The sequence below is a fragment of the Callionymus lyra genome, chromosome 4 (genome assembly GCF_982586985.1).
Source record: "Callionymus lyra chromosome 4, fCalLyr1.hap1.1, whole genome shotgun sequence".
Classification (NCBI taxonomy): domain Eukaryota; kingdom Metazoa; phylum Chordata; class Actinopteri; order Syngnathiformes; family Callionymidae; genus Callionymus; species Callionymus lyra.
The window spans coordinates 29,080,995-29,095,649 of NC_141821.1; the positions used below are offsets into that span (position 1 = coordinate 29,080,995).

Consider the following 14,655-nt stretch of genomic DNA (forward strand, 5'->3'; position numbering starts at 1 on the left):
GATTCTTCCAGGTCAATCATCGGAGGCCTCTGGGTTTGGTGACTCATGTTTTATGCCTGCTTTGTCCTTCAGCTATTGGAAAGTGTTATTGAGCCATCATTGGGGATTCTTGGCCATTCTTCTGGATCTGAGTGACTCACAGTTGCCCCTCCTCGACACCTGAGAGTTTCTGGAGATCCAGATGTCCATATGTTTATAACATGTCGTCCCCATGTTTACTTTAAACGCTCAACCCCGGTGGTGTGAACTGCAGTCGATCGGTTCTATTCAGGGAATATATAGGTCCCACACATGATGACGACTCAATTCCTGATAGCACTGATGAAAAGGGAGGATCTTGTCCAAACAGAAAATGAAGACTTTCCTGTCAAACACCTGCTGCTGGTCACGGATATAAAACTTAATTGGAAATCAGTGCAACAAAATGAAAGCCTGAAGGGAGGAGGTGCATTAATCTATTCCATATTTATTGACAATGTGAATTTCACATTTTAAATGACTTTTTCATTCACTTTTTTTTTTACATTAAATACAATGTAACACAACAATAATATAATAATATATAACTGAACGGATAAAAGAATAGTAGAAGATAGAATCAAATATGACAAAAAGTTCAGAATATATTTCAATCACCAAAACAAAAAGAAAAAACATCTGGTTAATGGTCGGTAAAGTTACAGAAAAATAGGACTTAGACAATTGATGAAAGACAAAATTAACAATATATATATTTTCTAAAAGTAAGTTAACAGTGAGGGAAAGGGTTTTTCTATTATAAGATGCATGTGTAACATTTGGATATTTAACTAATAAACGCCATTAACAAGAAAGCATCCATCTGATGTACTGTATAAAAAGAAATACCAACAATAATAAGCTTCTTCATGGTCGTCATTGCTCTTGGGTTTGACTATGTAATGCATTAATGTGACATTTTTTCATCGTATAGTTTACAGTAAAACTTGCTTGTTGTTGCTTTTAAATCGATTGAATTATTTTAAATAGTATATATTTTATGTGTTAAAACATGGTTTTAGAACATTAGGTTAAAATAAAAGCCAATACCATAAGAATTCTAAATAACTCATGCTCTGTTTGTGTCGTTTATGTGCATGTGCGCTAAATTGTTCCTCATCAAATGTATTAATAAAAGATCTATTTAACATTTATTTACACTTTGGAAATATGTACATTAAACGAAAACAAAATTGATTCACGTGGTCTCGTTTATAAATAAAAAAAATGCCTTCGGCTTCAACCGTTCAGTTTCCCGTTTAAAGCCTATTATGCAAACTCCGCCTATTTCCTGCTTCCGCTTTCTATGTAATCAGGTACGATCAGTCAATCCCCGAGGCATCGATCCTCGCAGCCCTCTCCGCGCTGTGCCATAGTCGATGATCTACATGTTTGGTCTGTAAACAGATCTTGGCTTCGGCAGTGTTATTTTGCAGTCACCATAAACACACAATCATGTCCGGTGACAGCTGCTAAAATCATGTATTTTGATCAATTATAGAAACTACTTGTTCATTTTTTTTATTAAGTGTTTACCCAGATTCTTCCTCTCTCCCCGGGGTACGGGTGTCTGACTAAGAGGGTTTGTACGGTTCTACTACGAGGCCTCGTCGCGAACACTACCGCTCACAAAGTATTACTGAACCGTCTGGGATTTCATGTTGAGGTCGGCAGGGTTGGGAAGCAAGTGTGTACCCGTCGGAAGATGGAAACGGACAAGTTTAACTATGTCTACAGCTGTGATTTGGACATCAACGTTCAACTTAAGATGTAAGTTTCAAACTGGAAGGTTTTATCTTCGGTCACCACGAGCAGTGCAGTGAAGCCTTGTGACTGGAAGGATGTGGTCTTTGTTGGACTCATGACCATCACATGATATTGTCATGATGAACATTATTACAGAATATAAACACTTCACTTCCTATTAAACACCCACCACAGTTGCATAACAGCGTCCAAACAACAGTAACCGTGTAATAGACATGATTGTTGTTCAGTTAATCCTGCTACCAAAATTCAAAGTTTAACGTTGTATTTACTGACCTTTGAATTAACCAAATGTAAAGTTAATATTATGATTAGGAACCCAATTATTTTGAGCAGACATATAAATAATGACAGCGTCCTGCATAGATGTAATTTCAGACTGGTGAAAAAAAGATATTTATATTTATAAATTAGTCATCGTATAAAGCTTGCATTGCAGTCCTTTGGCCCGGGGCCATTCATAGGATTAATACCTTGTTGAATGTTTGTTTAAAAAATATATATAGTTATCATAGTGAATTGCTCTGAATAAGTTACAAGTCTGTTGCACTCAAAGTATGAGTGTCATTGTTTATATTCATTTTCTCACAAATGGCACAGATTTTAAGCCACTCCTCTTATTCCCCTGATTTAAAAACTATACATTTAAAAACACTGGATTCAGGTGATAGATGACAAATATTAATTGCACAGTTATACGATGCAACAGCACAATTACTTTGAAAAAATGGTGCATTAATTCTCACACTTTCTATGTGTCCCTTTCTTTCTTTAGAGGGAGTTTGGAAGGAAAACGGGAGCAAAAGAGCTACAAAGCTTTGCTCGAAGACCCTATGCTGCGCTTTTCTGGACTCTACCAGGAGAACTGCTCTGACCTCTATGTCACCTGTCAGGTGTTTGCTGAAGGGAAACCTCTTGCTCTTCCTGTTCGTACTTCATACAAGGCATTCAGCACACGATGGAAGTGAGTTCTAATATTCTTTAACTTTGTGATCTTTTTTTAATCTTTATTTACTGGTGTTCAATGTGACACTGATGGCTGCGACTTACCTAATCTTCTTAGGACAAGAGGCAGAGATAAACTAGAAACAAATAAAGTGTGAAATACTTTTTCACCTTTTAAACAATTTATGTTTCTATACTCTTTTTCTTTGCTCTTATGCACAGTTGGAATGAGTGGCTGAGGCTGCCAGTCAAATATCCAGATCTTCCTCAGAGTGCACAGGTTGCTCTCACAGTGTGGGACATCTATGGACCTGGCAAAGCTGTCCCCGTCGGAGGTACTACTGTTACACTTTTTGGAAAATATGGGTAAGTCTTACCTTCCTTAAACATTGTGAAAATGTATGTTGAAGTAAATCTAATAGCATATATGTTCCTAGTATGTTCAGGCAAGGCATGCATGACCTGAAGGTTTGGCCCGGTGTAGAGGGAGATGGGGGTGAACCTACAACAACACCAGGGCGCACAAGTAGCAGTCTGACGGAGGACCAAATGGGAAGACTGGCAAAGGTATATCGTTTAAGCAAAACTTTAGTTAAGGTTGTGATTATGATCATGAAATGTAGAGACCAGTGTAGGAGGTACAGAGTCAGATTTGCATTAAAAGGGCAGAAGCTTGTTGGTTAAAAGGTTAAAGAGGAGCTGTCTCGTCTGCAGTTAATACAAAACTCTGCAGCGAGAATTCTGACCCGCTCAAGTAGAAGAACTCACATCTTTCCGGTCCTTAAAACTCTTCACTGGCTTCCAGTTTCTTTCAGGATCAACTTTAAAATTCTGGTTCTTACTTTCAGAGCTATTCATGGTCAGGCTCCTCCTTACATCACTGATCTGATCCAGCCTTACACCCCAGCTCGGGTTCTGAGGTCTGTGGATCAGAATCTACTTATGGTTCCACGCACACGGTTCAGGACCAGAGGAGAGAAATCTTTTCAGGCTGTTGCTCCTAAGCGTTGGAACAATCTTCCTCTCTCTTTGCGCTTGATGGAGTCTACTGACTCCTTTAAGAAACATCTTAAGACGTTTCTATTTGTTCAGGCTTTTCCTTGAATTTTCTGGAACTCCTGTGTTGTTCTCAGTATTATCTTGATCTTTAAAGTATGTACTTTTTTGAGTATTGTTTTGATTGTTTAAGCGCTTTGTGACCCTGGTCTCGAAAAGCGCTATATAAATAAATATTACTTACTTACTTAAAAATTGTACTTCTATATTCAAACCTGTTCCAGGGCCCTGACCTAGAGATACTCAGTGATGTAGGAAGTTAGCTCTAGATATTTGTGTATGTGTGCGGAGGAAAGCTTGACCACAATCTCTTTTAAATCTATCTACATTTGGATGCTTTTTTTTAACTGTACATCTGATAAATCCTGACTGCCCCATGTTCAGAAAACTGGACTGTTTACATTGTTCCATGTTGGACCATTTATATTAGGAATTTAAAGTCATGGTTGAAAGCACACATTTCCAGCAGATATTACTTGATGTTTTCCCTGTGCATGAATCATTTATTTGCACAAAAACACTTTCAAGAACAAGAACACTTTCTTCCCCTCCTCCATCTCACTCTTGAACAGTTAATTCCCACCATGCCATTTTTTTATACTTCATTTATCTTTGACGTTTTTTGCACTATGTTTACTATCTCTTGTATTTTTGTATATATTGCATATACTGTATATGTATCTATTTAAGTTCCTCATATAATTTTTATTAAACCAATTCCGTAATGTCCACAGCCACAAAAAAGTCCATGTATGTATACATTCCATGTATGTGTACTGGCAAATAAAGCTGCTCTTGAATCTCAAATATGACAGACAGCTGAAATGTTAAATATATGACTTGAGTGTGTTTGTCTCACTGTCCATAAGTGTCTGGCGGCTGCTAAAAGAATGATTTTTGCAGCACAAACGATGCTTCGGCTGCATGATCCACCAGGCCGTGTACACGTATCACAATGACAACTCTGTTTGTCTCCCTATTATTCTCTTTTTTTTTCTCCTTTCAGCTGACAAAGGCCCATCGGCAGGGTCACATGGTAAAGGTTGACTGGCTGGACCGTCTTACCTTCAGAGAGATTGAGATGATTAATGAGGTGAGGTTTACAACAACACAACCAGTCAGCTATTTAAAAAAAAAAAATTGTGACCATAAACTGCAATATAGTGAAGACCTACTGTACCTGTACACATAAAAGATATTGCTAATTTAGTTCCATCAGTCAGTGACGGTCACATGCTGACAAGAGTGTATGCTCTTTGCAGCAAAAAGAACAATGTTACATTCTGACCTTGTTATTTATTTATTTAAGACATTATATTTTGGTCTCTGCAGAGCGAGAAGCGCAGCTCTAACTTCATGTACCTGATGGTGGAGTTTCCTCGGGTCAAAACAAATGACAAAGAGCACAGCATCGTGTATTATGAGAAGGTATTTGAGAAGCTCTTTTATATTGGCTTTAAACTCCAGTTTAATGTTCCAACCCTCAGGACGGAGACGACTCTTCGTCAGTCCTCACAAGCTGTGACATTGTCAAAGTTCCTGACCCGCAGATGGGGATGGTGAGAGCATGACGAACACGGGCAACATCCAGGAACAGCTGAATCACCAGCTGCTGATGTCTTCTCTTACAGGAGAACTTGGTGGAGAGCAAGCATCACAAACTCGCTCGTAGCCTTCGCAGTGGCCCGTCAGATCATGACCTGAAGCCCAACGCCGCCACGCGTGATCAGCTGAATGTGAGTCACTTGTTTTTGTCGACGTAAAGGAATGTTGTTGATTAAAAATGTGACCAATGCAATTTCCGTGGTGCTTCCACTGCCGCCCTGATAGGTCAAGAATCCTGGGTTGTCTTGAGAGAATCAAGTGAATTGTTGGTGACTTTAGTTGTTGTTGTTGAGCAGATTCTGGGGCTTTTAAGATGCGAGGTGAACAAAGTACAGTAAAATGTTAGAGTAACGTAAGATTTAACCACAAAAAAACTCTAGTATAAGTTCCACTTTATCTACATTAAATCCATTAAATCTGAAATGCTTTTTAATATTTTTATTTTATTTTTTATTTTTTCCCCACATATTTTTGAGGGTTTTTGTTTCCTTTTCGATGGCAGTCGAAATCTTATATATTGTTTCACTATTTAAATACACATTGAGGCCCGATAATCCCCACTTATACTCTTTCAAAACCTTTCCCAAACAGTCAATAAATATTTTCACATTATCACACAGTTTATACACTCTCAAATCTACATACTTTTACCAACATTAAAGGATTAATACATAGTAGTAGCTAGATAGATAGACATCTAGTAGAACGTTCAAACTCAACAGTGCATATGTGGTGCCATACCTCTCAACGTCTTTCTCAGTGGCTGTGAACTGATATCAACTAATGCTTTGCCGCCCAGCTGACCAATCCCAGATTTTGGTCAATTTGACTTGGAAACATAGAAGTCAATTTGAAAAACTGCAATGCAGTAACCAATCCGCTGTCACTAAAAAGATCTGTGTGTAGAAAGGCATCATGGGAGTTCACTGTTGGAAGTAATGTGCGGGCGGTTGTTAGTGCCTCCAACTCAGCTCAATGGTTATGTTTAATTGTATGTGTTGTCAATTAAATCACTTGTTTGTAACAGTGTGAACAAAGACAAGCAGCTTTGCAGCTCCTGCAGATTACTAAAATATACATAAAAACTAAAAGGTGATAAGTTAAGTACAGATAATACCTCTGGTCACGGGACCAATAAAACAATAGAGATTGCATCATGAATGCAAAGGTGATTTAAAAGTACTTTTCATGCACTTCTGCGAATGTTGCAGTTATTTTTTAATGGAATGATATTATGCACACACAGATCATAGTGAGCTACCCGCCAACCAAGCAGCTGAGCTCTGAAGAACAGGACCTTGTGTGGAAGTTTCGATATTACCTCACTACGCAGGAAAAGGTTGGTGCCCTGATGGACGTGGAAAATGATGTTTTAAAAAAAAAACTAAACATTCAAAATGATGATTCATTAACCCTCGCCAACGGCCTCCTCGCTGTGTTGCAGGCGCTGACTAAGTTCCTCAAGTGTGTCAACTGGGATCTTCCCCAGGAGGCCAAGCAAGCCCTAGAGCTGCTGGGCAAATGGAGGCCCATGGATGTGGAGGATTCTCTGGAGCTGCTCTCCTCTCAGTTCACCAACCCCACAGTGAGACGCTACGCTGTCACACGGCTGCAGCAGGCAGACGATGAGGTAAGAAACATTGATCAGATGGTGATGATAAAATATAAATGTTTTGTTTTTATCGATTTTTTTCCTTTAAGCAGTGAGTTATACTTTTAAATAATTTAATTCAATCATTCTATATTCTAAGGTTGAACTTGTTTTTTTTTTAATAATTGGGAAAAATAGTTGGAATGTTTTCAAAGTTGTTGTTTTTTTACACATATTTTGATATTCTAATATCAATAATTCAAAAATAAATGTTCTCGATTCAATGTTTTTAAATTGGTAGCCTTTGAAATTCAATATAAAAATGTTGGTAGATGCCACCAGACAATACAAGTATCAAGCTACTTGATTGACTGGCTGAAAGTTGGTCAAGTATTTCAGTAGTTTTTGGTTTTGGTGGTTTTGGTATTAGATTTAAAAGGCGATCAAACTCTACGTAAAAATATTGCATTCATTTAGAAAATACTCATTCATTTGCTTCTTAATCCCTAACGGGGATTGTGAGGGACAACCTCAAACATTTAATTGTTTAACTTTTTTGTGACCAAATCTCAAGGGAAACTATTGTTTTACTTACTCAGGAGCTACTGATTATTGTTCAACTTGTTTCAATATCAACTCTTCCTCCGGAGCATCCAAGCTAGTGACATCTTATTGATCTCTTCTTCTCCTGCAGGACCTGCTGATGTATCTCCTCCAGCTGGTGCAGGCGCTCAAGTACGAGTGTCATAATTTCAGCGACCTCCAGAGTGACACGGAGACGGGCAGCAAGAAAGAAGGCCAGGGACTTTCAGATGACTCTGGGCTGGACAGGTCAGCGGTTTGTTGAGCTCCTCCAGTGGCGGATCATCAAATACGTTGACGCTACCAGAAACTGATGAGCTGTGGCGCGTTTTGTGCCATAACATTTCTTCTACCACCAGTGATTTGTATATTTTCTCGCACAAGGTTCTAAATTTAACTAAGAAACACTGCTTAGTCGACTATTGTTCGTTCAGGAAGATTCATGAACTCTTTGGTTTATTATCATTCCCCCCAAAATTACTCCGAACCCCACACGTGGCCAGAACATTTGATGCTAGACACGGACCCCTGCGGCTCATCATAGTGCTGACTCAGACTAAACTGACTCATGTCATCATTTTCTTCTCTGCTTGTAGCTCACAGATCTTGAGCGCCGCACCAACTGCCGCTCCATCCAAAAGCAAAGATGGAGCTGACAGCGAGAATATGGAGGTAAAAGTTGATTCTCACTTAAGTGTGGGTTCATAAAAACATATCTTCCTTCAATGTAGCAGGACCTGTGCAACTTTCTCATCTCACGAGCTTGCAAGAACTCCACGCTCGCCAACTACCTGTACTGGTGAGTTTATCTCGGAGAGGAAGTGATCATGTGGAAGATCACATGTTAACATAGTGGAACATCATCATCATCATCAGGTATGTGATCGTGGAGTGTGAGGATCAAGACACGCAGCAAAGAGACCCCAAAACCCATGAGATGTACCTGAATGTGATGAGGAGGTTCAGCCAGGCGTTGCTCAAGGTCAGGACGTCCAGATTTGCTGAGTCACTGAAACTAAGTCACTTGTGTTTTTGACGCTGGTTGTTCGACTCTTTCAGGGGGATAAGAGTGTGAGGGTGATGCGCTCACTGTTGGCCGCCCAGCAGACCTTCGTGAATACACTCGTGCAGCTGATGAAAGCTGTTCGCTACGAGAGCGGAAATCGCAAGAAAAAGGTAACAAATGACCCTAAAATATGAAAGTATATCAGTGTTACCAGGATATGAGACGGTTAACACATTGAAACATTGTTTCTCTTAAGTATAATCGATATGTTTTCCCTCTAAGTATTGAATTACATTTTTGAAAAATTCTATATTGAAATGTTACATTTAATTGAAGTTTATCATTCAATAAAAAACAATTTAAACTTTTAATATGAACATTTTTTTCAATTATTCAGATAAATAATCCAAGGTTTAAAAACCTACACATTTTAAAGCAAGAAAAATCAAATTTTCAACTTCGTGTTACATTCATTTAATATCCTGATGGCACTGATATACTTCTGTACTGAAAGAGGAAACGTTCTTCATTACTTTTTTCATGTGTGTATCTGTTCCAGACGGAGCGGCTGCAGGCTCTACTGGCTGATGTTGAAAAGGGGAATCTGTCTGAAATCGAGCCGATTCCTTTCCCACTGGAGCCTCAGATCCGGATCAGAGGCATCGTTCCAGAGACGGCAACGCTCTTCAAGGTAACAGACTCTTTCATCGTGGTTCCACCAAAGACTCTACGAGACACTCTTGATGAAACAAGTGAATATATCTCTGGTGCGTTGCTGCTCTCATCTAAGTGATCAAATGTGTTCACAGAGTGCACAGATGCCTGCTAAATTGTTCTTCAAAGCGGAGGATGGAGCCACGTACCCGGTCATATTCAAGCATGGAGACGACCTGAGACAAGACCAGCTGATCCTGCAGATCATCTCACTCATGGACAAGGTAGGAAAGGAGGAATTATATTTTTCTGCTGGAGGTGAAATTATTAACGGCAGGATGTGTGTGTCCACAGCTGCTACGCAAAGAAAACCTGGACTTAAAACTGATGCCTTACAAAGTTCTGGCCACAAGCACCAGACACGGTAGTACACGTTCAATTCATCAGTCCAAGTGTGGAAGTCTCGTGGTACCAATTCAATTTCACATTAAAACGTTGTCCAGGTTTCATGCAGTTTGTTCAGTCCGTGCCCGTCGCTGAGGTTCTGGCTACTGAGGGCAACATCCAGGTCAGCTGAGCCCGAAACACACTTGCTAGACGGAAACGTATTTTAATTCTGCTTTTCCTCCTCGCAGAGCTTCTTCCGCAAACATGCACCGAGCGAAAAGGCTCCGTACGGCATCAGCTCCGAGGTCATGGACACGTATGTCAAGAGCTGTGGTGAGTCCAACACATGTGCTGAAGATGACGCATGACGTGATGAGCCATACAATGTTCCTATGAGCACCTCGGAGCCATTTTATTTTTTCATGGACAATCTTTTCATACGTTAAATATCTCACCTTTTAGTAAGACGATCAAACTATAGTCACAAGTTTTATCAAACTTCATCTGGTCGGTGTAGAAGTTAAGTGCGTCTCTACTGGTCTTCAAATGTACAAATGTAACGATGAGCCCAAACAGTGAAGACGTGAATTCATCTCCATGTTCAAAAACAAAACTTCTTGACCCCCCCTGCAGCCGGCTACTGTGTCATCACCTACATCCTGGGAGTGGGAGATCGCCATCTTGACAATCTGCTGCTGACCAAGACCGGTGAGTCCAAATCCATCGAAAACTCCTGTTATTAGTTTCTAGTCTCTAATCCAGTCTTCACAGGGATTCTCTTCCACATCGACTTTGGATACATCCTGGGTCGGGACCCGAAGCCACTTCCGCCCCCCATGAAGCTGAGCAAGGAAATGGTGGAGGGCATGGGAGGCATGCAGAGCGAGCAGTACCAGGAGTTCAGGAAGCAGTGCTACACCGCCTTCCTGCACCTCCGCAGGTGAGACCACACACTCACAAAACATTCAAAGGATCTCCTGTCTTGACCTCCACCTGTCATCACATTCTAGCTCACACCAGTTCTGGTGGGTTTATTGTTTGAATGTTGTGTTGTCCACTTGTGCAACTGCTTATAAAGTTTTATCAATAACATTTTTATTTTTTTAACATTTTTTTACTGTTTTATTTTAACACAAAACCAAACAACAACACACCAACACTACAGGAAAACGGTAAACACTTGCTGTAAAAACAAAGTCAATTTTCTTTATGCTTTCTTGAATTTTCTCCTTGATTTATGAGTTAGCAATTTAATTTCAATTTTTTCTTCCTTGCATACGATTCATAGTATTAAGGCAGAATTCTAATGTGGAATATTCCACCACCAGATATCAGCATTGACAGCAGAACCATTCCTTCAATACGGTTGATCTGATGACTTTTAGTTGTTGCTTATCAAGAATCTAATGATATATTTTCAACAATTGATTTCAACCCATTTTCTTTTCCTTCTTCAGATACTCCAACTTGATCTTGAATCTCTTCTCTCTCATGGTGGATGCCAACATCCCTGACATCGCTCTTGAGCCGGACAAGACGGTCAAAAAGGTACACGTGTTTGCTGATGGCGGTCCTCAGGGTTAGATGGTTGGTTGTTGTTCTGAAAAGCCTGATTGTTGGTTGCTGTGATTCCAGGTTCAGGACAAGTTCAGGTTGGATCTCTCTGATGAGGAGGCGGTCCACTACATGCAGGGTCTGATTGACGAGAGTGTCGGCGCCTTGTTCGCTGCCGTGGTCGAGCAGATACACAAGTTCGCTCAGGTAAATAAAATAAAATACATTGGAAGTTGGATTTAAAAGTGTCACTTATACCAGGAATGTATAAATCATTTTACCTAGAAGTACACTGTAAAGTCAATTCATCTTTAGATGATGTTCTTGTGCAATTGTTGACCTTGACGTATTAAGACATCGTATCAAGTTTAGACTTAAGGATTTGCTCACAAGATGGGAGAATTTATGTTTCTCAAGTAGGTCTGAACTGTAATTAATGTTTTATTTTTGGTAAACATCTAAATAAAATAACAATACACATCATTTGAATCCATAGAAAATAGGAAATTCATTTTTGTACTTCATTTAAAATGTTTTTACATTTGTATTGTCAAAGTTAAACCTGGTCTGATGTCTGAGCGACTAACTGTAACTAAACACTTCAGTCAGACAGACTCACTCGTGATGTTTTAATTTATTTTCAGTGAAGTATTTCACAATAATAGAGGATGATTAAGTAATCTTAGTTTAGTCGTTTAAACACTACGCCACTGGAGACTTTAGCTCTGCAGTGCTCTAGAGTCGTTATGTATGGAAAATTATTTCAGTGGTTGTAGTGAATGTATGTCATTTACATGTTAATAAATACTTGGGCGAATAAGCAGCAGCTGTGAGAAACCATACAAGCTAATGTTAACCCCAAACCTTCCTATATCCTGATGGAAATGCATAATATCACCAATATGTATCCAGTTTTTACCAATGTGTATAAATAAATGAACATGTCGTGTTGTTTACAAATAACTAAAAAGCGGTTAGAAGGTTCAAAGCATATGGACAAGAGTCAGTTGATGTAACAACCAAAGCTGTAACTCAGTTGCGTCTCTGGTTCAAGCTTGTTGAAGTGAAACTGTTCCCCGTGTGTCCTCAGTACTGGCGCAGATGAGCAGACCAGTCCAATGAGACGAGGCTGAACCTGTACCGGGGAACATGGTGTACTCCTGGAGGAAGGTTGCGATCCGAGAGGCTTGTATGCGTGTGTGTTAGACGACAGAAATTTGACGACACCGTTCAAATGGGCCAAGAGTGCACTGCCAATCTTAACTGCAAGTCAGCGAAACCGGGACGCCACGTCTTTGTTTGCTCGTGTATATATCATGTAAACTAATTATTGAATGAATGGGATGTTTGACCAAATAAAAGACTGTTGATACAAAGACGACTCGAGGCCACATTTATCTGTTTGGCTCCCAAACGTGCTGCCGTGCTGTCGATGGCACCGGAGACGTTTCTTAATTGAGCGTCGCCGCCCGTGTTTGTTGGGTTTTTATGCTGAGTCCTGCGGAAGAGCGTCGAGTGAGTCATGGAGCCAATGACTAAGAGTTTCCTACTCAATACATGGAGACGTGTGCTTATACATTCTTAGAAACACTTCTGAAAGCTCCACCATGACTAGTGAAACAGTAGATAAGTCATTCAAATGAAACATTAGCGGGCGTAGAGCGGAGAATGTGAGTAGCTTCCACTAATTTAATAACTCCCTATGAGATGACAGGAGCAGATAAACCCGGGAAATTCAATGATTCTTGTGGAACATTGGCCTTAAGTTATAGCAAACATAAGTCAAGAAAAGGACTTGCCAAGAAGCATTGTCAGATTAAATTACTTTAAGGCAGTATTCAGAATTTCGTTTCTGGCTCCCCTGGTGTCAACACAGTGTAACTGCAATGTCGTGGAACCTCCTTTTCGGTACAAATTGTATGTACATTTGTTTACAAAACAAGATAGAATCCCTATTTGTACCAGTTTCTGATTTCAAAAAGTCTCTCAAATGACGCTCGCACTCTGCAAGCGTGTCCCCAGTCAAAGTTAAATTGTGAAGAACGTTGTTAAAATGATGGATAATTAAAAAGTTCTATGAGTAATGACTGTATATTGTGTGACAATCAAACTGTTCTATACTGAAATTTCATTATAAAAAATACAAAATACTACAATCAAGACGCCTTAAAACTTTTGCCAAAAACAGTTTGCAATTACATTTCCTCAGGGGCCACATTTCATACAGTGGCTGTTGGAAGGGGCCGTCGAGCCAAATAAAAAAGAAGGGAAAGTATAAATAAAGTTATAAAATAAAGTTAAATATGCTAAAATTATAATAGTATACCATTTTTAAATGTTTAAATCTCACATAAAAGGCACTTTTTACAGAAAAATATATAATATACGCTTTTTGAGCAGCAATACATTTACAACAGAATGACAAAGATAAAAAACAGTCATAAGACGAGTAATAAAAATAGAAATACAAGATAAATTGTTAATTTTCTACATGATCTTTGACCTCACGGGGGCCTCATTAATCGTTGATGTGGGGGAATCATAGGTGTCCATTGACCACTTTTTATCACTTTACCACTTTTTAATTTGATTTGAGTCTGGAATTAAAGTTTTACTGTTACAGTGTATTATTGGATACCAATACTATGACCTCCTACTTTCGGTCAATGACTTCATCAGTTCTCATGTTTTTTTTAATGAAAAAAACTTTTGTTTGTCATCAACGTAAAGGTTCATTGTCTAAATGTGCCTTCATAGCCTAAAAGAACCGTTTTACTTCTTCGCGACAGTATTAACACTTATTTGTATTGTTATTTTTAGCAAATATTTCCATAATGAAGCGACCATTGAAGATCCTAACTTGCACTCTATAGATGATCCAGCGCATCAGACTGTCAGGTGCTCTGAAGATTGCTCCACATTGCAACCATCTGCTTCCTCATGAAAGCTCCACTGACTCTCCAGAGCTCTGGATGACCCCCGTTGGGCTCTGGAAGAGCCAGTTGAGGAAACAAACAAGGCCCCTCAATGTTGCGTAAAGAATGCAGCAACGGTGACGAGATGTTTCTCCCTGCAGGAGTCAGTAGGAGGTTCCAGTCACAGCCAAGAGGCAGCCAACCTCCAGAGGAGCAAGCGTGAGTCATATACGAGGAGATGCTGGTGTTATCACTTTGGAAAGAAGCAGCTGTCAGCAGCATGTGGGGGGTCATTCACGGTTTGACCCGGCCAGTAGCACTGGACCTTGGAACCACACATCTGAACCCCCCTAGCACAGGACCCGTCAGATAAACTCATCATTGGCTAAATCTCACTCTCCAAATTCCTCCTGAATGACTTCCAACTCAGCCTGATGTGTGACGTCCTCCGAGGACGAAGGGTCAACCAGTGGCCACAATATGTTTGTGCATCAAATCCTGATTCTGATGAGCTCTCACTTTTTTATGTCCATTTTTCTTCTGCGAATTGTATTTTGTAGTCTGAACAAGTACTA

General features: G+C 39.7%; 1 protein-coding gene across 2 annotated transcripts; it reads left to right on the forward strand.

Moving 5' to 3' along the window:
• Window positions 1-1,446: 1,446 nt before the first annotated feature.
• On the forward strand, window positions 1,447-12,541 carry pik3c3 (phosphatidylinositol 3-kinase, catalytic subunit type 3). Of its 2 annotated transcripts, none has more exons than XM_087789598.1 (25): window positions 1,447-1,788; window positions 2,561-2,749; window positions 2,953-3,096; window positions 3,168-3,297; window positions 4,793-4,879; window positions 5,119-5,214; window positions 5,274-5,345; window positions 5,418-5,522; window positions 6,638-6,730; window positions 6,836-7,021; window positions 7,677-7,813; window positions 8,161-8,236; window positions 8,296-8,363; window positions 8,441-8,546; window positions 8,624-8,740; window positions 9,130-9,261; window positions 9,380-9,508; window positions 9,579-9,648; window positions 9,728-9,792; window positions 9,860-9,944; window positions 10,245-10,319; window positions 10,383-10,551; window positions 11,069-11,159; window positions 11,247-11,372; window positions 12,256-12,541. In XM_087789598.1, exons 1-25 carry the CDS (start codon window positions 1,724-1,726, stop codon window positions 12,268-12,270), a joined length of 2,628 nt encoding a protein of 875 aa, XP_087645724.1. In that variant the 5' UTR covers window positions 1,447-1,723; the 3' UTR covers window positions 12,271-12,541. The 2 variants fall into 2 exon arrangements, with proteins under 2 accessions (XP_087645724.1, XP_087645725.1); XM_087789599.1 differs by having other exon boundaries at window positions 8,299-8,363.
• Window positions 12,542-14,655: the final 2,114 nt, after the last annotated feature.